We start from the raw sequence: 25,964 nt of genomic DNA, 5'->3' as shown, positions 1-25,964 counted from the left end.
AGTCCCCACTCTCTCAGGGAGATATCTGTATACTGACTGGTGTCTCTCAGTCCCCACTCTCTCAGGGAGATATCTGTATACTGACTGGTGTCTCTCAGTCCCCACTCTCTCAGGGAGATATCTGTATACTGACTGGTGTCTCTCACTCCCTCTCTCACAGGGAGATATCTGTATACTGACTGGTGTCTCTCAGTCCCCACTCTCTCAGGGAGATATCTGTATACTGACTGGTGTCTCTCAGTCCCCACTCTCTCAGGGAGATATCTGTATACTGACTGGTGTCTCTCAGTCCCCTCTCTCTCAGGGAGATATCTGTATACTGACTGGTGTCTCTCAGTCCCTCTCTCTCAGGGAGATATCTGTATACTGACTGGTGTCTCTCAGTCCCCACTCTCTCAGGGAGATATCTGTACACTGACTGGTGTCTCTCAGTCCCCACTCTCTCAGGGAGATATCTGTACACTGACTGGTGTCTCTCAGTCCCCTCTCTCTCAGGGAGATATCTGTATACTGACTGGTGTCACTCAGTCCCCTCTCCCTCAGGGAGATATCTGTACACTGACTGGTGTCTCTCAGTCCCCTCTATCTCAGGGAGATATCTGTACACTGACTGGTGTCACTCAGTCCCCTCTCCCTCAGGGAGATATCTGTACACTGATGGTGTCTCTCAGTCCCTCTGTCTCAGGGAGATATCTGTACACTGGTGTCTCTCAGTCCCCTCTCTCTCAGGGAGATATCTGTACACTGACTGGTGTCTCTCAGTCCCCTCTCTCTCAGGGAGATATCTGTACACTGACTGGTGTCTCTCAGTCCCCTCTCTCTCTCAGGGAGATATCTGTACACTGACTGGTGTCTCTCAGCCCTTCTCCCTCAGGGAGATATCTGTCCTTGGGTGTATCTCAGCCCCCCCCCTCTCTCAGGGAGATATCTGTCCTCGGCTGTATCTCAGCCCCCTCTCTCTCAAGGACATATCTGTCCTCGGGTGTCTCTCAGACCTCTCTCTCTCAGGGAGATACCTGTACACTGACTGGTGTCTCTCAGTCCCCTCTCTCTCAGGGAGATATCTGTACACTGACTGGTGTCTCTCAGTCCCCTCTCTCTCTCTAGGGAGATATCTGTACACTGACTGGTGTCTCTCAGTCCCCTCTCTCTCTAGGGAGATATCTGTACACTGACTGGTGTCTCTCAGTCCCCTCTCTCTCTAGGGAGATATCTGTACAGTGACTGGTGTCTCTCAGTCCCTCTCTCTCTCTCAGGGAGATATCTGTACACTGGTGTCTCTCAGTCTGTCTCTCTCTCTCAGGGAGATATCTATACACTGATGGTGTCTCCCAGTCCCCTCTCTCTCAGGGAGATATCTGTACAGTGACTGGTATCTCTCAGTCCCCTCTCTCAGGGCGATATCTGTACACTTACTGGTGTCTCACAGTCCGATCCCTGGTACATTACCTTGACCAGTGTTGCAAAGTATTCGCCATTGATGTAGTTGTTTGTTTTGAGATATAAGGCACGAAGCTCGTTGGCTCCAACTGGATTGTATTTTTCATTGAACCTGTCAAATCTTTGAAAGGTTTCACGGTCCTGAAAATGGGAAATCAGAACTGGGTCAGTAATAAATACAGTGGGCAAAATACTGATAGACACTTTACATTGAATACACTTTCTGACATCGGCTGTGTGATCAGAGTAACTCAGCACTAGGCCAGGATCGGAGCCCAGGCCTCTCTTACTCTGTTGTTGTGGGAGTCAGTACCACACTGGGTGTGTTCAGACTAACTCAGCACTAGGCCGGGATTGAAGCCTGGCCCTTTCCTGCTCTGTGTCTGGCTCTCAGTACCACACTGGGCGTGTGATCAGATTAACTCAGCACTAGGCCGGGATTGAAGCCTGGGCCTTTCCTGTTCTGTGAGTGTGGTTCTCAGCACCACACCAGGTGTGTGATCAGACTAACTCAGCACTAGGCCGGGATTGAAGCCTGGGCCTTTCCTGTTCCGTGTATGGTTCTCAGCACCACACTGGGTGTGTCATCAGAGTAACTCAGCACTAGGCCGGGATTGAAGCCTGGGTCTTTCCTGTTCCGTGTGTGTGGTTCTCAGCACCACACCGGGTGTGTGATCAGAGTAACTCGGCACTAGGCCGGTTTTGGGGCCTGGGCCTTTTCTGCTGTGTGCGTGTGGCGCTCAGTACCCCAGTGGTTTGATCAGGCTAACTCGGCACTAGGCCGAGATTGAAACCTGGGCCTTTCCTGTTCTGTGAGTGTGGTTCTCAGCACCACACCAGGTGTGTGATCAGACTAACTCAGCACTAGGCCGGGATTGAAGCCTGGGCATTTCCTGTTCCATGTGTATTGTTCTCAGCACCACACCGGGTGTGTGATCAGAGTAACTCAGCACTAGGCTGGGATTGAAGCCTCATCCTTTCCTGCTCTGTGTCTGGCTCTCAGTACCACACTGGGCGTGTGATCAGATTAACTCAGCACTAGGCCGGGATTGAAGCCTGGGCATTTCCTGTTCCGTACGTGTGGTTCTCAGCACCACACCAGGTGTGTGATCAGACTAACTCAGCACTAGGCCGGGATTGAAGCCTGGCCATTTCCTGTTCCGTGTATATGGTTCTCAGCACCACACCAGGTGTGTGATCAGACTAACTCAGCACTAGGCCAGGATTGAAGCCTGGGCATTTCCTGTTCCGTGTGTGTGGTTCTCAGCTCCACACTAGGTGTGTGATCAGACTAACTCAGCACTAGGCCGGGTTTGAAGCCTGGCCCTTTCCTGTTCCGTGTGTGTGGTTCTCAGCTCCACACCAGGTATGTGATCGGACTAACTCAGCACTAGGCCGGAATTGAAGCCTGGGCCTTTCCTGTTCCGTGTGTGTGGTTCTCAGCACCACACCGGGTGTGTGATCAGAGTAACTCAGCACTAGGCCGGGATTGAAGCCTGGGCATTTCCTGTTCCGTGTGTGTGGTTCTCAGCACCACACCGGGTGTGTGATCAGAGTAACTCGGCACTAGGCCGGTTTTGGGGCCTGGGCCTTTTCTGCTGTGTGCGTGTGGGGCTCAGTACCCCAGTGGTTTGATCAGGCTAACTCGGCACTAGGCTGGGATTGAAGCCTGGGCCTCCCCTGGCCTATGTGGGTTAGTTGATTCAGGTTGATATTTCACCACCAGCAGTGCACTCCACACTTACTGCGTGCATGTTGAGGGCGTCAATGTCCAGGTTATCTGGGTTCAGTTTGAGGCACTGAAACAGCTCGCGGAGAGTTGTCTTCTTCCCACCAGCCTCCTGCACCACACGCTCCGAGTCCCGCTCGTACGTCTTGCAGATGAACTGCAGGAGCTTCTTCTGGTTCATGCAGGCTGCAGCATGGATGTGTGTGTCTACCTGTCGGGTATGGAGAATGAGCATTAAGAGTCGGGGAGTGTGAGGCACAGAGAGAGAGGCAGAATGAGAGAGGGAAAAACAGGCAGAGGGAGAGTCAGTGAGAGAGAGAGATGGCGGGTGAAAGAGAGGGAGTCGTAGAGAGTGGCAGGGAAAAGAAAGTGAGCAAGAAAAAGACAGTGAGAGAAAAAGAGCAAAGGGGAGAGGGAAACAGAGTGTGAGAGAGAGAGAGCCACGGACAAGGGCAGAGAGAGAGAAATACAGAGACAGAGAGCAAGAGTGTGATAGAGAGAGGGACAGAGAGGTAGAGAGAGATGCAGAGACACAGAGAGAGACACAGAGAGAGGGAGAGACGGAGGGAGAGACGGAGGGAGACGGAGAGAGAGACGGAGAGAGAGACGGGGAGGGAGACGGAGAGACGGTGGGAGACGGAGAGAGAGATGGAGGGAGAGGGAGAGAGAGACAGAGGGAGAGGGAGAGAGAGACAGAGGGAGAGGGAGAGAGAGACAGAGGGAGAGGGAGAGAGAGACAGAGGGAGAGGGAGAGAGAGACAGAGGGAGAGGGAGAGAGAGACAGAGGGAGAGGGAGAGAGAGACAGAGGGAGAGGGAGAGAGAGACAGAGGGAGTGGGAGAGAGAGACACAGAGGGAGAGGGAGAGAGAGACAGAGGGAGAGGGAGAGAGAGACAGAGGGAGAGGGAGAGAGAGACAGAGGGAGTGGGAGAGAGAGACACAGAGGGAGAGGGAGAGAGAGACACAGAGGGAGAGGGAGAGAGAGACACACACAGAGGGAGAGGGAGAGAGAGAGACACACAGAGGGAGAGAGAGACACAGAGAGAGAGACACAGAGGGAGAGAGATACTGAGAGAGTCATGGAGAGAGACACAAAGGGAGACACGGAAAGGGTTAGAGCATTCCTCAGAAATCCATTTTAGATCTCTCCAGAGTTTTATTTCTCGAGGTCACGGTGTGGAGGCTCCCTGAACCCCAATCTCTGACCCCACACCCTTGTTCCCCTACCTTTGCCCCTGAGCCTCGACTCCCCTATCCCTTGACCCCCTACCCCTGGGCTCACCTTGCCCACATTGTAAAAATCACTGTGTGAGGCAACCTGGAGATCGACAAACTCCTTCTTCTCATTGACCAGCAGGTGGAGCTGGAACTTCGAGCTGAGGATCTTCAATCTCTGATTGCAATAGGTTTTCCTACAAGTGGGAGAGAAATCCACATTAGAGAGGGTATTAAAATGGAAGGGGAGGGAGGGAGGGAGAGAGAGAGAAGAGGGAAGGGAGGGAGAGGGGCAGAGAGAGAGAGAGTAAGACAAGGGAGCGAGAGAGAGGAGAGAAAAGGATGGGGGAGAGAGAAGCGACAGCGAGGGAGAGAGAAAGGTGAGAGTCAGAACGAGAGAGACAGTGAGATGGAGAGCGAGAGAGAGTGACAGAGAAGGAGAGAGAGAGGTGAGAGTTAGAACGAGAGAGACAGTGTGAGGGAGAGCGAGAGAGAGCGACAGAGAAGGAGAGAGAGAGGTGAGAGTTAGAACGAGAGAGACAGTGTGAGGGAGAGCGAGAGAGAGCGACAGAGAAGGAGAGAGAGAGGTGAGAGTTAGAACGAGAGGGATAGTGAGAGGGAGGGAGAAAGGTGACAGTCAGAATGAGAAGGACAGGGAGAGAGAGAGAGAGCGACAGAGAGGGAGAGAGAGAATCAGAACGAGAGAGACAGTGTGAGGGAGAGCGAGAGAGAGTGACAGAGAGGGAGAGAAAGGTGAGAGTTAGAACGAGAGAGACAGTGAGAGGGAGAGAGAGAGTGACAGAGAGGGGGTGAGAGGTGAGATTTAGAGTGAGAGGGAGAGAGAGAGAACGACAGAGAGAGAGGTGAAAGTTAGAACGAGAGGGGCAGTGAGAGGGGGGTGAGAGAGAGTGACAGAGAGGGAGAGAAAGGTGAGAGAATGAGAGAGACAGTGAGAGGGAGAGAGTGACAGAGAGGGAGAGAAAGGTGAGAGAATGAGAGAGACAGTGAGAGGGAGAGAGAGAGTGACAGAGAGGGAGAGAAAGGTGAGAGAATGAGAGAGACAGTGAGAGGGAGAGAGAGAGTGACAGAGGGAGAGAAAGGTGAGAGTTAGAATGCGAGAGGGAGAGAGGGGGTGAGGAGGGTGATAAAAAGGGAGAGAAATAGAGAAAGAAGGGGAGATACAGAATCGAGAGAATGACAGAGCTCCAAGAGAGGGGGAGAGTGAGGAGGAGAGGCAAGAGATAGAGAGAGAGCAGAGGAAGAGATAGAGAACAGGACGGGCATTCAGTGTGAATTCATTGGCTGGTTAGGATCTGGGATTGAGGGATAGTTCCTGGACCACATCCCAGTGAGGAACTGGGATTGAGGGATAGTTCCTGCTTCACATCCCAGAGAGGAGCTGGGATTGAGGGATAGTTCCTGCTTCACATCCCAGAGAGGAGCTGGGATTGAGGGATAGTTCCTGCTTCACATCCCAGAGAGGAGCTGGGATTGAGGGATAGTTCCTGCTTCACATCCCAGAGAGGAACTGGGATTGAGGGATAACTCCCGCTTCACATCCCAGTGAGGAGCTGGGATTGAGGAATAACTCCCGCTTCACATCCCAGTGAGGAACTGGGATTGAGGGATAACTCCTGCTCCACATCCCAGTGAGGAACTGGGATTGAGGGATAACTCCCACTCCACATCCCAGTGAGGAGCTGGGATTGAGGGATAACTCCTGCTCCACATCCCAGTGAGGAGCTGGGATTGAGGGATAACTCCTGCTGCACATCCCAGTGAGGAGCTGGGATTGAGGGATAGTTCCTGCTTCACATCCCAGTGAGGAACTGGGATTGAGGGATAACTCCCACTTCACATCCCAGTGAGGAACTGGGATTGAGGGATAACTCCCACTTCACATCCCAGTGAGGAGCTGGGATTGAGGGATAACTCCTGCTCCACATCCCAGTGAGGAACTGGGATTGAGGGATAACTCCCACTTCACATCCCAGTGAGGAGCTGGGATTGAGGGATAACTCCTGCTCCACATCCCAGTGAGGAACTGGGGTTGAGGGATAACTCCTGCTCCACATCCCAGTGAGGAACTGGGATTGAGGGTTAACTCCTGCTCCACATCCCAGTGAGGAACTGGGATTGAGGACTATGTTCCTGCTCCACATCCCAGTGAGGAACTGGGGTTGAGGACTATGTTCCTGCTCCACATCCCAGAGAGGAACTGGGGTTGAGGACTATGTTCCTGCTCCACATCCCAGAGAGGAACTGGGATTGAGGGATAACTCCTGCTCCACATCCCAGAGAGCATCAGCGATTGAGGGATAACTCCCGCTTCACATCCCAGTGAGGAGCTGGGATTGAGGGATAGTTCCTGCTTCACATCCCAGTGAGGAGCTGGGATTGAGGGATAGTTCCTGCTTCACATCCCAGTGAGGAACTGGGGTTGAGGGATAACTCCCACTTCACATCCCAGAGAGGAGCTGGGGTTGAGGGATAACTCCCACTCCACATCCCAGAGAGGAGCTGGGATTGAGGGATAACTCCCACTTCACATCCCAGTGAAGAGCTGGGATTGAGGGATAACTCCTGCTCCACATCCCAGTGAGGAACTGGGATTGAGGGATAACTCCTGCTCCACATCCCAGTGAGGAACTGGGGTTGAGGGATAACTCCTGCTCCACATCCCAGTGAGGAACTGGGATTGAGGGATAACTCCTGCTCCACATCCCAGTGAGGAACTGGGATTGAGGACTATGTTCCTGCTCCACATCCCAGTGAGGAACTGGGGTTGAGGACTATGTTCCTGCTCCACATCCCAGAGAGGAACTGGGGTTGAGGACTATGTTCCTGCTCCACATCCCAGAGAGGAACTGGGGTTGAGGACTATGTTCCTGCTCCACATCCCAGTGAGGAACTGGGGTTGAGGACTATGTTCCTGCTCCACATCCCAGAGAGGAACTGGAGTTGAGGGATAACTCCCGCTTCACATCCCAGTGAGGAGCTGGGATTGAGGGATAGTTCCTGCTTCACATCCCAGAGAGGAGCTGGGATTGAGGGATAGTTCCTGCTTCACATCCCAGAGAGGAACTGGGATTGAGGGATAGTTCCTGCTTCACATCCCAGTGAGGAACTGGGGTTGAGGGATAACTCCCACTTCACATCCCAGAGAGGAGCTGGGGTTGAGGGATAACTCCCACTTCACATCCCAGAGAGGAGCTGGGATTGAGGGATAACTCCCACTTCACATCCCAGTGAGGAGCTGGGATTGAGGGATAACTCCTGGTCCACATCCCAGAGAGGAACTGGGATTGAGGGATAACTCCCACTCCACATCCCAGAGAGGAGCTGGGATTGAGGGATAACTCCTGCTCCACATCCCAGTGAGGAACTGGGATTGAGGGATAACTCCTGCTCCACATCCCAGTGAGGAACTGGGATTGAGGACTATGTTCCTGCTCCACATCCCAGTGAGGAACTGGGGTTGAGGACTATGTTCCTGCTCCACATCCCAGAGAGGAACTGGGGTTGAGGACTATGTTCCTGCTCCACATCCCAGAGAGGAACTGGGGTTGAGGGATAACTCCCACTTCACATCCCAGAGAGGAACTGGGATTGAGGGATAACTCCCGCTTCACATCCCAGTGAGGAGCTGGGATTGAGGGATAGTTCCTGCTTCACATCCCAGAGAGGAGCTGGGATTGAGGGATAGTTCCTGCTTCACATTCCAGAGAGGAACTGGGATTGAGGGATAGTTCCTGCTTCACATCCCAGTGAGGAACTGGGGTTGAGGGATAACTCCCACTTCACATCCCAGAGAGGAACTGGGATTGAGGGATAACTCCCACTTCACATCCCAGAGAGGAGCTGGGATTGAGGGATAACTCCTGCTCCAGATCCCAGAGAAGAGCTGGGATTGAGGGATAACTCCTGCTCCACATCCCAGAGAGGAGCTGGGATTGAGGGATAACTCCTGCTCCACATCCCAGTGAGGAACTGGGATTGAGGGATAACTCCTGCTCCACATCCCAGTGAGGAACTGGGATTGAGGACTATGTTCCTGCTCCACATCCCAGAGAGGAACTGGGGTTGAGGGATAACTCCCACTTCACATCCCAGAGAGGAACTGGGATTGAGGGATAACTCCCGCTTCACATCCCAGTGAGGAGCTGGGATTGAGGGATAGTTCCTGCTTCACATCCCAGAGAGGAGCTGGGATTGAGGGATAGTTCCTGCTCCACATCCCAGAGAGGAGCTGGGATTGAGGGATAACTCCTGGTCCACATCCCAATGAGGAGCTGGGATTGAGGGATAACTCCCACTTCACATCCCAGTGAGGAGCTGGGATTGAGGGATAACTCCTGGTCCACATCCCAGAGAGGAACTGGGATTGAGGGATAACTCCCACTCCACATCCCAGAGAGGAGCTGGGATTGAGGGATAACTCCTGCTCCACATCCCAGTGAGGAACTGGGATTGAGGGATAACTCCTGCTCCACATCCCAGTGAGGAACTGGGATTGAGGACTATGTTCCTGCTCCACATCCCAGTGAGGAACTGGGGTTGAGGACTATGTTCCTGCTCCACATCCCAGAGAGGAACTGGGGTTGAGGACTATGTTCCTGCTCCACATCCCAGAGAGGAACTGGGGTTGAGGGATAACTCCCACTTCACATCCCAGAGAGGAACTGGGATTGAGGGATAACTCCCGCTTCACATCCCAGTGAGGAACTGTGGTTGAGGGACAACTCCTGCTCCACATCCCAGTGAGGAACTGGGATTGAGGGATAACTCCTGCTCCACATCCCAGTGAGGAGCTGGGATTGAGGGATAACTCCTGGTCCACATCCCAGTGAGGAGCTGGGATTGAGGAATAACTCCCGCTTCACATCCCAGTGAGGAACTGGGATTGAGGGATAACTCCTGCTCCACATCCCAGAGAGCATCAGCGATTGAGGGATAACTCCCGCTTCACATCCCAGTGAGGAGCTGGGATTGAGGGATAGTTCCTGCTTCACATCCCAGTGAGGAGCTGGGATTGAGGGATAGTTCCTGCTTCACATCCCAGTGAGGAACTGGGGTTGAGGGATAACTCCCACTTCACATCCCAGAGAGGAGCTGGGGTTGAGGGATAACTCCCACTCCACATCCCAGAGAGGAGCTGGGATTGAGGGATAACTCCCACTTCACATCCCAGTGAAGAGCTGGGATTGAGGGATAACTCCTGCTCCACATCCCAGTGAGGAACTGGGATTGAGGGATAACTCCTGCTCCACATCCCAGTGAGGAACTGGGGTTGAGGGATAACTCCTGCTCCACATCCCAGTGAGGAACTGGGATTGAGGGATAACTCCTGCTCCACATCCCAGTGAGGAACTGGGATTGAGGACTATGTTCCTGCTCCACATCCCAGTGAGGAACTGGGGTTGAGGACTATGTTCCTGCTCCACATCCCAGAGAGGAACTGGGGTTGAGGACTATGTTCCTGCTCCACATCCCAGAGAGGAACTGGGGTTGAGGACTATGTTCCTGCTCCACATCCCAGTGAGGAACTGGGGTTGAGGACTATGTTCCTGCTCCACATCCCAGAGAGGAACTGGAGTTGAGGGATAACTCCCGCTTCACATCCCAGTGAGGAGCTGGGATTGAGGGATAGTTCCTGCTTCACATCCCAGAGAGGAGCTGGGATTGAGGGATAGTTCCTGCTTCACATCCCAGAGAGGAACTGGGATTGAGGGATAGTTCCTGCTTCACATCCCAGTGAGGAACTGGGGTTGAGGGATAACTCCCACTTCACATCCCAGAGAGGAGCTGGGGTTGAGGGATAACTCCCACTTCACATCCCAGAGAGGAGCTGGGATTGAGGGATAACTCCCACTTCACATCCCAGTGAGGAGCTGGGATTGAGGGATAACTCCTGGTCCACATCCCAGAGAGGAACTGGGATTGAGGGATAACTCCCACTCCACATCCCAGAGAGGAGCTGGGATTGAGGGATAACTCCTGCTCCACATCCCAGTGAGGAACTGGGATTGAGGGATAACTCCTGCTCCACATCCCAGTGAGGAACTGGGATTGAGGACTATGTTCCTGCTCCACATCCCAGTGAGGAACTGGGGTTGAGGACTATGTTCCTGCTCCACATCCCAGAGAGGAACTGGGGTTGAGGACTATGTTCCTGCTCCACATCCCAGAGAGGAACTGGGGTTGAGGGATAACTCCCACTTCCCATCCCAGAGAGGAACTGGGATTGAGGGATAACTCCCGCTTCACATCCCAGTGAGGAGCTGGGATTGAGGGATAGTTCCTGCTTCACATCCCAGAGAGGAGCTGGGATTGAGGGATAGTTCCTGCTTCACATTCCAGAGAGGAACTGGGATTGAGGGATAGTTCCTGCTTCACATCCCAGTGAGGAACTGGGGTTGAGGGATAACTCCCACTTCACATCCCAGAGAGGAACTGGGATTGAGGGATAACTCCCACTTCACATCCCAGAGAGGAGCTGGGATTGAGGGATAACTCCTGCTCCAGATCCCAGAGAAGAGCTGGGATTGAGGGATAACTCCTGCTCCACATCCCAGTGAGGAGCTGGGATTGAGGGATAACTCCTGCTTCACATCCCAGTGAGGAACTGGGATTGAGGGATAACTCCTGCTCCACATCCCGGAGAGGAGCTGGGATTGAGGGATAACTCCTGGTCCACATCCCAATGAGGAGCTGGGATTGAGGGATAACTCCCACTTCACATCCCAGTGAGGAGCTGGGATTGAGGGATAACTCCTGGTCCACATCCCAGTGAGGAGCTGGGATTGAGGGATAACTCCCGCTTCACATCCCAGTGAGGAGCTGGGATTGAGGGATAACTCCCGCTTCACATCCCAGTGAGGAGTTGGGATTGAGGGATAACTCCCGCTTCACATCCCAGTGAGGAGCTGGGATTGAGGAATAACTCCCGCTTCACATCCCAGTGAGGAACTGGGATTGAGGGATAACTCCTGCTCCACATCCCAGTGAGGAACTGGGATTGAGGACTATGTTCCTGCTCCACATCCCAGTGAGGAACTGGGGTTGAGGACTATGTTCCTGCTCCACATCCCAGAGAGGAACTGGGGTTGAGGACTATGTTCCTGCTCCACATCCCAGAGAGGAACTGGGGTTGAGGGATAACTCCCACTTCACATCCCAGAGAGGAACTGGGATTGAGGGATAACTCCCGCTTCACATCCCAGTGAGGAGCTGGGATTGAGGGATAGTTCCTGCTTCACATCCCAGAGAGGATCTGGGATTGAGGGATAGTTCCTGCTTCACATTCCAGAGAGGAACTGGGATTGAGGGATAGTTCCTGCTTCACATCCCAGTGAGGAACTGGGGTTGAGGGATAACTCCCACTTCACATCCCAGAGAGGAACTGGGATTGAGGGATAACTCCCACTTCACATCCCAGAGAGGAGCTGGGATTGAGGGATAACTCCTGCTCCAGATCCCAGAGAAGAGCTGGGATTGAGGGATAACTCCTGCTCCACATCCCAGTGAGGAGCTGGGATTGAGGGATAACTCCTGCTTCACATCCCAGTGAGGAACTGGGATTGAGGGATAACTCCTGCTCCACATCCCAGTGAGGAGCTGGGATTGAGGGATAACTCCTGCTCCACATCCCGGAGAGGAGCTGGGATTGAGGGATAACTCCTGGTCCACATCCCAATGAGGAGCTGGGATTGAGGGATAACTCCCACTTCACATCCCAGTGAGGAGCTGGGATTGAGGGATAACTCCTGGTCCACATCCCAGTGAGGAGCTGGGATTGAGGGATAACTCCCGCTTCACATCCCAGTGAGGAGCTGGGATTGAGGGATAACTCCCGCTTCACATCCCAGTGAGGAGTTGGGATTGAGGGATAACTCCCGCTTCACATCCCAGTAAGGAGCTGGGATTGAGGAATAACTCCCGCTTCACATCCCAGTGAGGAACTGGGATTGAGGGATAACTCCTGCTCCACATCCCAGAGAGCATCAGGGATTGAGGGATAACTCCTGCTCCACATCCCAGTGAGGAACTGGGATTGAGGGATAACTCCTGGTCCACATCCCAGTGAGGAACTGGGATTGAGGGATAACTCCTGCTCCACATCCCAGTGAGGAGCTGGGATTGAGGGATAACTCCTGCTCCACATCCCAGTGAGGAGCTGGGATTGAGGACTATGTTCCTGCTCCACATCCCAGTGAGGAGCTGCAATTTAGGGATACGTTCCTGGTCCAAATCCCAGTGATAGCTGCTTACAGAGGCCCATTCGAGATGAGCTCCAGTACGGACTTCAGGTCCTTGGTGTATTCCGAATGATCAGGGTAGTGGAGAGAAGCCGGCGTGTACAGGTTCCCAGCGGAGTCCAGAAGCGTGATGATGCCATTCCTCATCTCCAGCCCGTAGGAGAGGTCGTCAGGAAGGCCCTCCACACTCAGAGCCTTCAACACGTCCGCAGGATAACAGGTGAACTCTAAGGGGACACGGGAAAGAGCAGATCAGACTGAGCGAGGCCTAAGGTAAAGCTTTGGAGACTCTCCCAAAGAGGAGCCTCCCCTCCCTCCCTCACTCACTGGGGTCCGGGTCCCATGAGTTAACATAGCACTCTGAAAGCGCTCCCTCAGTACTGACCCTCCAACAGTGCAGCGCTCCCTCAGTACTGACCCTCCAACAGTGCAGCACTCCCTCAGTACTGACCCTCCAACAGTGCAGCACTCCCTCAGTACTGACCCTCCAACAGTGCAGCACTCCCTCAGTACTGACCCTCCAACAGTGCAGCACTCCCTCAGTACTGACCCTCCAACAGTGCAGCACTCCCTCAGTATTATGTTTGCTGTTCTTACTCCTGGTGCAGTACAGTGCAGGAGGATCCCAGCTAGTCTGCTTATCTCAGCTCAGTGGTGATCCAACAATTACTCTCAGGGCCCTTATGTCAAGTGCTCCCCGGGCAGCTCGAATGCAGGGTTAGATACAGAGTAAATCTCCCTCTACACTGTCCCCATCAAACACTCCCAGGACAGGTACAGCACGGGGTTAGATACAGAGTAAATCTCCCTCTACACTGTCCCCATCAAACACTCCCAGGACAGGTACAGCACGGGGTTAGATACAGAGTAAAGCTCCCTCTACACTGTCCCCATCAAACACTCCCAGGGTAGGTACAGCACGGGGTTAGATACAGAGTAAATCTCCCTCTACACTTTCCCCATCAAACACTCCCAGGGCAGGGACAGCACGGGGTTAGATACAGAGTAAATCTCCCTCTACACTGTCCCCATCAAACACTCCCAGGACAGGTACAGCACGGGGTTAGATACAGAGTAAATCTCCCTCTACACTGTCCCCATCAAACACTCCCAGGACAGGTACAGCACGGGGTTAGATACAGAGTAAAGCTCCCTCTACACTGTCCCCATCAAACACTCCCAGGGTAGGTACAGCACGGGGTTAGATACAGAGTAAATCTCCCTCTACACTTTCCCCATCAAACACTCCCAGGGCAGGGACAGCACGGGGTTAGATACAGAGTAAATCTCCCTCTACACTGTCCCCATCAAACACTCCCAGGACAGGTACAGCACGGGGTTAGATACAGAGTAAAGCTCCATCTACACTGTCCCCATCAAACACTCCCAGGGCAGGTACAGCACGGGGTTAGATACAGAATAAATCTCCCTCTACACTGTCCCCATCAAACACTCCCAGGACAGGTACAGCACGGGGTTAGATACAGAGTAAAGCTCCCTCTACACTGTCCCCATCAAACACTCCCAGGACAGGTACAGCACGGGGTTAGATACAGAGTAAAGCTCCATCTACACTGTCCCCATCAAACACTCCCAGGGCAGGTACAGCACGGGGTTAGATACAGAGTAAATCTCCCTCTACACTGTCCCCATCAAACACTCCCAGGACAGGTACAGCACGGGGTTAGATACAGAGTAAAGCTCCCTCTACACTGTCCCCATCAAACACTCCCAGGGCAGGTACAGCACGGGGTTAGATACAGAGTAAAGCTCCCTCTACACTGTCCCCATCAAACACTCCCAGGACAGGTACAGCACGGGGTTAGATACAGAGTAAATCTCCCTCTACACTGTCCCCATCAAACACTCCCAGGGCAGGTACAGCCCGGGGTTAGATACAGAGTAAATCTCCCTCTACACTGTCCCCATCAAACACTCCCAGGAAAGGTACAGCACGGGGTTAGATACAGAGTAAAGCTCCCTCTACACTGTCCCCATCAAACACTCCCAGGACAGGTACAGCACGGGGTTAGATACAGAGTAAAGCTCCCTCTACACTGTCCCCCCATCAAACACTCCCAGGACAGATACAGCACGGGGTTAGATACATAGTGAATCTCCCTCTACACTGTCCCCATCAAACACTCCCAGTAAAGGTACAGCACGGGGTTAGATACAAAGTAAAGCTCCCTCTACACTGTCCCTATCAAACACTGCCAGGACAGGTACAGCACAGGGTTAGATACAGAGTAAAGCTCCCTCTACACTGTCCCCATCAAACACTCCCAGCACAGGTACAGCACGGGGTTAGATACAGAGTAAAGCTCCCTCTACACTGTCCCCATCAAACACTCCCAGCACTGGTACAGCACGGGGTTAGATACAGAGTAAAGCTCCCTCTACACTGTCCCCATCAAACACTCCCAGCACTGGTACAGCACGGGGTTAGATACAGAGTAAAGCTCCCTCTACATTCCGCTGACAGTGTGTCTCCCACATTACACCCACGGTCAACTTCGAGCCAGGGCTGGTACAGTGCCGGTGTCTCTGCCCTGGTTATTGTTTCCTGATTCTTTCAGAGGCCTCGGCCTAGCAGACTGTCTTCATACCTGGCTGCACATCTTGCTCCTCCGTCCAGGACCGACCGCTGACTTCCCTGAGGACCTGTGCCGTGCTGCGGGGGAACCTCTGTAGAGAGCGGTGCATATACTTCTCTCGAATCTCCAGGGCGGTGAGCAGCTTCTGCAGGATGGGTTGCAGCTCACTCCTGGCCACCTGGGGTAAGGGAAAGAAGGCAGGGGAGAGAATGAGACAGGCAGCATTGAAAGAACGGGTGAGATGGTGAGAGGTCGTCAAAGAGGGGGGAGAGAAAAAGGGGAGAGGGAAAGAAAGGGAGATGGGGAGAGAGGCAGAAGCACAATAAGAGAGAGAGAGAGAGCCAGACAGCGGGTGGGGGGTGGTGGGAGAAGGAGATAGAGAGAGAGAAAGAGAGACAGAGGGAGAGAAAGAGGGGAGACAGATAAAGAAGGAGTGGGGGGTGGGGAGAGAGGGAAAGAAAGGGAGATAGAGAAAGAGGAAGAAGCACAGAGAGAGAGAGAGAGAGAGAAAGAGCCAGACAAGATGGAGAAGGAGAGAGAGAGAGAGAAAAAGAGAAACACACAGAGTGTTTGGGTTTTGAAACACAATCATCACTAAGCGTACTACCTGGCTTGCCGTATAGTCATGTGACCTCTGCCAGACGGGGACGTCTGGAGGCAGCTATGACACAGGCAGTTCAATAAAACGTCCGACAGAGACAGGCACTGAAAAAGCACCGCAGCCCGAGAGAGAGAAACAGAGCCAGGAAGACAGAGAAATGGAGCAATAGACAGACAGAGAAAGAGTCTGTTAGATGAGAGAGCGATAGAGGTAAAGTGAAAGTAGTTCTGGAGAGAGACAGAGAAAGGAAAAGGAAGAGAGGAAAAAGAGGAGGAGGAGAGAGGGAGTGAAAGAGGGAAAGACAAACACAGAGCAAAGGGAAGAAGAGAGAGAGAGAATTTAGGAGAGCTGGGGATGGTCGGACAGGGAGAAGAGGGAAGGAGAGAGAGTGCGAAAGACAGACAGGGAGGGGTAAGTGAGAGAAGGGGACAGTCAGACAGAGGGAGGAGGAGGAAAGGAGTGAAAAAAAAGCCAGAGGGGAAGAGAATTCTAATAGGGTCTTCCCTAGATGCAGGGGAGGTGCCAGAGGACTGGAGAATTGCAAACATTACACCCTTGTTCAAAAAAGGTTATAAGGATAAGCCCAGCAATTGCAGACCAGTCAGTTTAATTTCAGTGATGGGCAAGATTCTAGGGACAATTATTTGGGATTCTAGAAACAGTAATTTGGGATAGAATTAGTAGTCACATGGAAAAATGTGGGTTGATAAGGAAGAGCCAGCATGGATTTCTAAAGGGGAAATCGTGTTTAACTATTTTTTGAGGAGGTAACAGAAAAGCTCGATGAGGGTAACGCTGTTGATGTGGTGCACAGTGTAAAGATCCAATAGTTGTTTAGAAATGAAGACTGAAACCAAGACAGATTCCCTCGGACAGAGTTTTATTGCTTATCATTAAACTCTCCACTGGTCTCAGCTTTTATACAACCAAGTGGGTACTTAGTTAATCAACCTAATAACTAGCAATTGAACTTCTTTAACTGTTTCCTTCCCTAATGGACTTTCAAAAGGCATTAGATAAAGTGCCACACAACAGATTTGTGAGAAAAGTTATTGCCCATGGAATAAAAGGGACAGTTGCAATGTAGATACAAAATTGGCTGAAAAATAGGAAGCAGAGACTAATGGTGAATGGATATTTTTCGGGCTGGATGAAGGTTTGTAGTGGAGTTCCCCAGGGGTCGGTATTGGGACCCTTGTTTTTCCTGATATATATTAATGATCTAGATCTTGGTGTGCAGGGGACAATTTCAAAGTTTGTGGATGATACAAAGCTTGGGAGTGTTGTAAACTGCGAGGAGGATGGTGAACTTCAGGAGGACATAGACAAGTTGGTGGAGTGGGCAGATAGGTGGCAGATGAAGTTCAATGTGGAGAAGTGTGAGGTGATTCATTTTGGTAGGAGGAACATGGTCAGACAATATAATTTAAGGGGTGAAACTGTGAAGAGGGTGCAGGAGCAGAAAGACCTGGGTGTATATGTGCATAGATCATTGAAGGTGGCAGGACAGGTGGAGAGAGCAGTTAATAAAGCATTTGGTATCCTGGGCTTTATTAATATGGACAAGAACAAGGAGGTTATGCTGAATTTATATAAGATACTCGTTAGACCTCAGCTGGAATACTGTGTACAGTTCTGGGCGCTATATTATAGGAAGGATGTGAACACATTGGAGAGAGTGCAGAATAGGTTTACAAAAATGGTTCAAGGATGAGAAACTTCAGTTATGAAGATAGATTGGAGAGGTTGCGACTGTTCTCCTTGGAGAGAAGAAGGCAGAGAGGAGATTTGACAGAGATGTTCAAAATCATGAGGAGGCTGGACAGAGTCGATAGGGAGAAGCTGTTCCCGCTGGTAAAAGGATCATGAACGAGAGGGTACAGATTTCAAGTGATTTGCAAAAGAAGCAAATATGTAAAATATGAAAAAACTTTTTCACACAGCGAGTGGTTGAGGTCTGGAATGCACTGCCTGGAAGTGTGGTGGAGGCAGGTTCAATCGAGGCATTCAAGAGGGTATCAGATGATGATTTGAACAGAAACAATGTGCTGGGGTACGGGGAAAAGGCAGGGCAATGGCCCTCGATCATACTGCTCATTTGGAGAGCCCGGTGCAGACAGAATGGGCTCAATGGCTTCCTCTGTGATGAAGAGAAAAAATTAGGGGGAAAATAGAATGAGGAAGAGGAGGGAGGGAGAGACTGATGGCTGAGAGGGGAGAAACAGAGAGGGGAGTGGGATCATGAGACAGAGAGAGCAGTAAGAAATAGACTGGGGGGTCAGCAAGGGGAGAATGAATGACATGTGAAAGTTCAGCTGTACAGGAACACTCCATTAATAGTGATTTCAGTGTGTGTGTGAGAGTCCGGGTGTGAAGGAACACTCCTTTAATAGTGATTTCAGTGTGGGTGTGTGAGCCTGGGTGTGAAGGAACACTCCATTAATAGTGATTTCAGTGTGTGTGTGAGCCCGGGTGTGAAGGAACACTCCTTTAATCGTGATTTCAGTATGTGTGTGAGCCCAGGTGTGAAGGAACACTTCTTTAATAGTGATTTCTGTGTGTGTGTGTGTGAGCCCGGGTGTGAAGGAACACTCCTTTAATAGTGATTTCAGTGTGTGTGTGTGTGTGAGCCCGGGTGTGAAGGAACGCACCTTTAATAGTGATTTCAGTATGTGTGTGTGTGAGCCCGGGTGTGAAGGAACACTCCTTTAATAGTGATTTCAGTGTGTGTGTGTGTGTGAGCCCGGGTGTGAAGGAACACTCCTTTAATAGTGATTTCTGTGTGTGTGTGAGCCCGGGTGTGAAGGAATACTCCTTTAATAGTGATTTCTGTGTGTGTGAGCCCGGGTGTGAAGGAACACTCCTTTAATAGTGATTTCTGTGTGTGTGAGCCCAGGTGTGAAGGAATACTGCTTTAATAGTGATTTCAGTGTGTGTATGAGCCCGGGTGTGAAGGAACACTCCTTTAATAGTGATTTCTGTGTGTGTGAGCCCGGGTGTGAAGGAACACTCCTTTAATAGTGATTTCAGTGTCTGTGTGAGTCCGGGTGTGAAGGAACACTCCTTTAATAGTGATTTCTGTGTGTGTGTGTGAGCCGGGTGTAAAGGAACACTTATTTAATAGTTATTTTAGTGTGTGTGTGAGCCGGGTGTGAAGGAACACTCCTTTCATAGTGAGTTCAGTGTGTGTGTGAGTCCGGGTGTGAAGGAACACTCCTTTAATAGTGATTTGATTGTGTGTGTGTGTGTGAGCCCGGGTGTGAAGGAACACTCCTTTAATAGTGATTTCTGTGTGTGTGAGTCTGGGTGTGAACAAACACTCCATTAATAGTGATTTCAGTGTCTGTGTGAGTCCGGGTGTGAAGGAACACTCCTTTAATAGTGATTTCTGTGTCTGTGTGTGAGCCGGGTGTAAAGGAACACTTATTTAATAGTTATTTCAGTGTGTGTGTGAACGGGTGTGAAGGAACACTCCTTCAATAGTGATTTCAGTGTGTGTGAGAGTCCGGGTGTGAAGGAACACTCCTTTAATAGTGATTTCTGTGTGTGTGTGTGAGCCCAGGTGTGAAAGAACACTCCTTTAATAGTGATTTCTGTGTGTGTGTGTGAGACCAGGTGTGAAGGAACACTCCTTTAATAGTGATTTCAGTGTGTGTGTGTGAGCCGGGGTGTGAAGGAACAATCCTTTAATAGTGATTTCAGTGCGTGTGAGTCCGGGTGTGAAGGAACACTCTTTTAATAGTGATTTCACTGTGTGTGTGTGAGCCCGTATGTGAAGGAACATTCATTTAATAGTGATTTCTGTGTCTGTGAGAGTCCGGGTGTGAAGGAACACTCCTTTAATGGTAATTTCAGTGTGTGTGAGTCCGAGTGTGAAGGAATACTCTTTTAATAGTGATTTCAGTGTCTGTGTGAGCCTGGGTGTGAAGGAACACTCCTTTAATAGCGATTTCAGTGCATGTGTGAGATCCCGTGTGTGAAGGAACACTCCTTTAATAGTGATTTCAGTGTGTGTGTGTGAGACCGGGTGTAATGGAACACTCCTTTAATAGCGATTTCTGTGTGTGTGTGAGTCCGGGTGTGAAGGAACAATCCTTTAATAGTGATTTCAGTGCATGTGCGAGATCCCGGGTGTGAAGGAACACTCCTTTAATTGTGATTTCAGTGCATGTGTGAGATCCTGGGTGTGAAGGAACACTCCTTTAATAGTGATTTCAGTGTGTGTGTGTGAGCCCGGGTGTGATGGAACACTCCTTTAATAGTGATTTCAGTGTGTGTGTGAGCCCAGGTGTGAAGGAACACTCCTTTAATAGTGATTTCAGTGTGTGTGTGAGAGCCCGGGTGTGAAGGAACACTCCTTTCATAGTGATTTCAGTGTGTGTGTTTGTGAGCTCGGGTGTGAAGGAACACTCCTTTAATCGTGATTTCAGTGTGTGTATGAGTCCGGGTGTTAAGGAACAATCCTTTAATAGTGATTTCAGTGTGTGTGAGTCCGGGTTTGAAGGAACAATCCTTTAATAGTGATTTCAGTGTGTGTGTGAGACTGGGTGTGAAGGAACACTCCTTTAATAGTGATTTCAGTGTGTGTGTGAGACCAGGTGTGAAGGAGCACTCATTTAATAGTGATTTCAGTGTGTGTGTGCGCCTGGGTATGAAGGAACAATCCTTTAATAGTGATTTCAGTGTGTGTGTGAGTCCGAGTGTGAAGGAACAATCCTTTAATAGTGATTTCAGTGTGTGTGTGTCTGTGAGTCCGGGTGTGAAGGAACACTCCTTTAATAGTGATTTCAGTGCTTGTGTGAGCCCGGGTGTGAAGGAACACTCCTTTGATAGCGATTTCAGTGTGTGTGTGAGCCCGGGTGTTAAGGAACACTCCTTTAATAGTGATTTCAGTGTGTGTGAGTCCGGGTTTGAAGGAACACTCCTTTAGTAGTGATTTCAGTGTGTGTGTGTGAGCCCGGGTGTGATGGAACACTCCTTTAATAGTGATTTCAGTGCTTGTGTGAGCCCGGGTGTGAAGGAACACTCCTTTAATAGTGATTTCTGTGTGTGTGAGAGTCCAGGTGTGAAGGAACATTCCTTTAATAGTGATTTCTGTGTCTGTGAGAGTCCGGGTGTGAAGGAACACTCCTTTAATAGTGATTTCAGTGTGTGTGAGTCCGAGTGTGAAGGAATACTCTTTTAATAGTGATTTCAGTGTCTGTGTGAGCCTGGGTGTGAAGGAACACTCCTTTAATAGCGATTTCAGTGCATGTGTGAGATCCCGTGTGTGAAGGAACACTCCTTTAATAGTGATTTCAGTGTGTGTGTGTGAGTCCAGGTGTAATGGAACACTCCTTTAATAGCGATTTGTGTGTGTGTGTGAGTCCGGGTGTGAAGGAACACTCCTTTAATAGTGATTTCAGTGCATGTGCGAGATCCCGGGTGTGAAGGAACACTCCTTTAATTGTGATTTCAGTGCATGTGTGAGATCCTGGGTGTGAAGGAACACTCCTTTAATAGTGATTTCAGTGTGTGTGTGTGAGCCCGGGTGTGATGGAACACTCCTTTAATAGTGATTTCAGTGTGTGTGTGAGCCCAGGCGTGAAGGAACACTCCTTTAATAGTGATTTCAGTGTGTGTGTGAGAGCCCGGGTGTGAAGGAACACTCCTTTCATAGTGATTTCAGTGTGTGTGTTTGTGAGCTCGGGTGTGAAGGAACACTCCTTTAATAGTGATTTCAGTGTGTGTGTGAGACCAGGTGTGAAGGAGCACTCATTTAATAGTGATTTCAGTGTGTGTGTGCGCCTGGGTGTGAAGGAACAATCCTTTAATAGTGTTTTCAGTGTGTGTGTGAGTCCGAGTGTGAAGGAACAATCCTTTAATAGTGATTTCAGTGTGTGTGTGTCTGTGAGTCCGGGTGTGAAGGAACACTCCTTTAATAGTGATTTCAGTGTGTGTGTGAGCCCGGGTTTGAACGAACAGTCCTTTAATAGTGATTTCAGTGCTTGTGTGAGCCCGGGTGTGAAGGAACACTCCTTTAATAGCGATTTCAGTGTGTGTGTGAGCCCGGGTGTTAAGGAACACTCCTTTAATAGTGATTTCAGTGTGTGTGAGTCCGGGTTTGAAGGAACACTCCTTTAATAGTGATTTCAGTGTGTGTGTGTGAGCCCGGGTGTGATGGAACACTCCTTTAATAGTGATTTCAGTGCATGTGTGAGAGTCTGGGTGTGAAGGAACACTCCTTTAATCGTGATTTCAGTGCATGTGTGAGAGCCCAGGTGTGAAGGAACACTCCTTTAATAGTGATTTCAGTGTCTGTGTGTGAGCCCGGGTGCGATGGAACACTCCTTTAATAAGGATTTCAGTGTTTGTGTGAGACCAGGTGTGAAGGAACACTCCTTTAATCGTGATTTCAGTGCACGTGTGAGAGCCCGGGTGTGAAGGAACACTCCTTTAATAGTGATTTCAGTGTGTGTGAGTCTGGGTGTGAAGGAACACTCCTTTAATATTGATTTCAGTGTGTGTGAGTCCGGGTGTGAAGGAACACTCCTTTAATAGTGATTTCAGTGTGTGTGTGAGTCTGGGTGTGAAGGAACACTCTTTTAATAGTGATTTCAGCATGTGTGAGAGTCCGGGTTTGAAGGAACACTCCTTTAATATTGATTTCTGTGTGTGTGAGTCCGGGTTTGAAGGAACACTCCTTTAATAGTGATTTCAGTGTTTGTGTATCTGTGAGTCCGGGTGTGAAGGAACACTCCTTTAATAGTGATTTCAGTGTGTGTGTGAGTCCGGGTGTGAAGGAACACTCCTTTAATAGTGATTTCAGTGCGTGTGAGTCCGGGTTTGAAGGAACACTCCTTTAATAGTGATTTCAGTGTGTGTGTATCTGTGAGTCCGTGTGTGAAGGAACACTCCTTTAATAGTGATTTCAGTGTGTGTGTATCTGTGAGTCCGTGTGTGAAGGAACACTCCTTTAATAGTGATTTCAGTGTGTGTGTGAGTCCGGGTGTGAAGGAACACTCCTTTAATAGTGATTTCAGTGTGTGTGTGAGTCCGGGTGAGAAGGAACACTCCTTTAATAGTGATTTCAGTGTGTGTGTGAGCCCGGGAGTGAAGGAACACTCCTTTAATATTGATTTCAGTGCGTGTGAGTCCGGGTGTGAAGAAACACTCCTTTAATAGTGATTTCAGTGCGTGTGAGTCCGGGTTTGAAGGAACACTCCTTTAATAGTGATTGCAGCGTGTGTGTGTGAGTCCGGATGTTAAGGAACACTCCTTTAATAGTGATTTCAGTGTGTGTGTGAGTCCGGGTGTGAAGGAACACTCCTTTAATAGTGATTTCAGTCTGTGTGTGAGCCTGGGTGTGAAGGAACACTCCTTTAATAGTGATTTCAGTGTGTGTGTGTCTGTGAGCCCGGGTGTGAAGGAACATTGCTTTAATAGTGATTTCAGTGTGTGTGAGTCCGGGTGCGAAGGAACACTCCTTTAATAGTGATTTCAGTGTGTGTGAGCCCGGTTGTGAAGGAACACTCCTTTAATAGTGATTTCAGTGCGTGTGTGTCTTTGTTTGAAGGAACACTCCTTTAATAGTGATTTCAGTGTTTGTGAGCCCGGGTGTGAAGGAACACTCCTTTAATAGTGATTTCAGTGTGTGTGAGTCTGGGTGTGAAGGAACACTCCTTTAATAGTGATTTCAGTGTGTGTGAGTCCGGGTGTGAAGGAACACTCCTTTAATAGTGATTTCAGTGTGTGTGTGAGTCCGGGTGTGAAGGAACACTCCTTTAATAGTGATTTCAGTGTGTGTGTGAGTCCGGGTGTGAAGGAACACTCCTTTAATAGTGATTTCAGTGTGTGTGTGAGTCCGGGTGTGAAGGAACACTCCTTTAATAGTGATTTCAGCGTGTGTGTGTGAGTCCGGATGTTAAGGAACACTCCTTTAATAGTGATTTCAGTGTGTGTGTGAGCCTGGGTGTGAAGGAACAATCCTTTAATAGTGATTTCTGTGTGTCTGTGTGTGAGCCCGGGTGTGAAGGAACACACCTTTAATCGTGATTTCAGTATGTGTGTGTGTGAGCCCGGGTGTGAAGGAACACTCCTTTAATAGTGATTTCAGTGTGTGTGTGTGTGAGCCCGGGTGTGAAGGAACACTCCTTTAATAGTGATTTCTGTGTGTGTGTGAGCCCGGGTGTGAAGGAATACTCCTTTAATAGTGATTTCTGTGTGTGTGAGCCCGGGTGTGAAGGAACACTCCTTTAATAGTGATTTCTGTGTGTGTGAGCCCGGGTGTGAAGGAATACTCCTTTAATAGTGATTTCAGTGTGTGTATGAGCCCGGGTGTGAAGGAACACTCCTTTAATAGTGATTACTGTGTGTGTGAGCCCGGGTGTGAAGGAACACTCCTTTAATAGTGATTTCAGTGTCTGTGTGAGTCCGGGTGTGAAGGAACACTCCTTTAATAGTGATTTCTGTGTGTGTGTGTGAGCCGGGTGTAAAGGAACACTTATTTAATAGTTATTTTAGTGTGTGTGTGAGCCGGGTGTGAAGGTACACTCCTTTCATAGTGATTTCAGTGTGTGTGTGAGTCCGGGTGTGAAGGAACACTCCTTTAATAGTGATTTGATTGTGTGTGTGTGTGTGAGCCCGGGTGTGAAGGAACACTCCTTTAATAGTGATTTCAGTGCTTGTGTGAGCCCGGGTGGGAAGGAACACTCCTTTAATAGTGATTTCAGTGTGTGTGTTTGTGAGCTCGGGTGTGAAGGAACACTCCTTTAATCGTGATTTCAGTGTGTGTATGAGTCCGGGTGTTAAGGAACAATCCTTTAATAGTGATTTCAGTGTGTGTGAGTCCGGGTTTGAAGGAACAATCCTTTAATAGTGATTTCAGTGTGTGTGTGAGACTGGGTGTGAAGGAACACTCCTTTAATAGTGATTTCAGTGTGTGTGTGAGACCAGGTGTGAAGGAGCACTCATTTAATAGTGATTTCAGTGTGTGTGTGCGCCTGGGTATGAAGGAACAATCCTTTAATAGTGATTTCAGTGTGTGTGTGAGTCCGAGTGTGAAGGAACAATCCTTTAATAGTGATTTCAGTGTGTGTGTGTCTGTGAGTCCGGGTGTGAAGGAACACTCCTTTAATAGTGATTTCAGTGCTTGTGTGAGCCTGGGTGTGAAGGAACACTCCTTTGATAGCGATTTCAGTGTGTGTGTGAGCCCGGGTGTTAAGGAACACTCCTTTGATAGCGATTTCAGTGTGTGTGTGAGCCCGGGTGTTAAGGAACACTCCTTTAATAGTGATTTCAGTGTGTGTGAGTCCGGTTTTGAAGGAACACTCCTTTAATAGTGATTTCAGTGTGTGTGTGTGAGCCCGGGTGTGATGGAACACTCCTTTAATAGTGATTTCTGTGTGTGTGTGAGTCCGGGTGTGAAGGAACATTCCTTTAATAGTGATTTCTGTGTCTGTGAGAGTCCGGGTGTGAAGGAACACTCCTTTAATAGTGATTTCAGTGTGTGTGAGTCCGAGTGTGAAGGAATACTCTTTTAATAGTGATTTCAGTGTCTGTGTGAGCCTGGGTGTGAAGGAACACTCCTTTAATAGCGATTTCAGTGCATGTGTGAGATCCCGTGTGTGAAGGAACACTCCTTTAATAGTGATTTCAGTGTGTGTGTGTGAGTCCGGGTGTAATGGAACACTCCTTTAATAGCGATTTCTGTGTGTGTGTGAGTCCGGGTGTGAAGGAACACTCCTTTAATAGTGATTTCAGTGCATGTGCGAGATCCCGGGTGTGAAGGAACACTCCTTTAATTGTGATTTCAGTGCATGTGTGAGATCCTGGGTGTGAAGGAACACTCCTTTAATAGTGATTTCAGTGTGTGTGTGTGAGCCCGGGTGTGATGGAACACTCCTTTAATAGTGATTTCAGTGTGTGTGTGAGCCCAGGTGTGAAGGAACACTCCTTTAATAGTGATTTCAGTGTGTGTGTGAGAGCCCGGGTGTGAAGGAACACTCCTTTCATAGTGATTTCAGTGTGTGTGTTTGTGAGCTCGGGTGTGAAGGAACACTCCTTTAATAGTGATTTCAGTGTGTGTATGAGTCCGGGTGTTAAGGAACAATCCTTTAATAGTGATTTCAGTGTGTGTGAGTCCGG

At 49.8% G+C, this 25,964-nt stretch overlaps 1 protein-coding gene across 1 annotated transcript in view; it reads right to left on the bottom strand.

Moving 5' to 3' along the window:
• Positions 1-25,964, bottom strand: part of LOC144676101 (AMP deaminase 1-like) — a 70,508-nt gene that overhangs the window by 4,832 nt on the left and 39,712 nt on the right. The window contains exons 3-7 of the mRNA XM_078536614.1: positions 15,251-15,416; positions 12,655-12,868; positions 4,451-4,580; positions 3,186-3,380; positions 1,450-1,581 (exon numbers count right to left, since the gene is read on the bottom strand). Coding sequence (XP_078392740.1) covers positions 1,450-1,581; positions 3,186-3,380; positions 4,451-4,580; positions 12,655-12,868; positions 15,251-15,416 — 837 coding nt within the window. The remainder of the gene's footprint in view (positions 1-1,449; positions 1,582-3,185; positions 3,381-4,450; positions 4,581-12,654; positions 12,869-15,250; positions 15,417-25,964) is intronic.

The sequence above is a fragment of the Cetorhinus maximus genome, unplaced genomic scaffold, assembly GCF_964194155.1.
Source record: "Cetorhinus maximus unplaced genomic scaffold, sCetMax3.hap1.1 HAP1_SCAFFOLD_1354, whole genome shotgun sequence".
NCBI lineage: Eukaryota > Metazoa > Chordata > Chondrichthyes > Lamniformes > Cetorhinidae > Cetorhinus > Cetorhinus maximus.
Note: the sequence above shows the minus strand (reverse complement) of the source record. Positions and strands in the feature narration are given on the sequence as shown.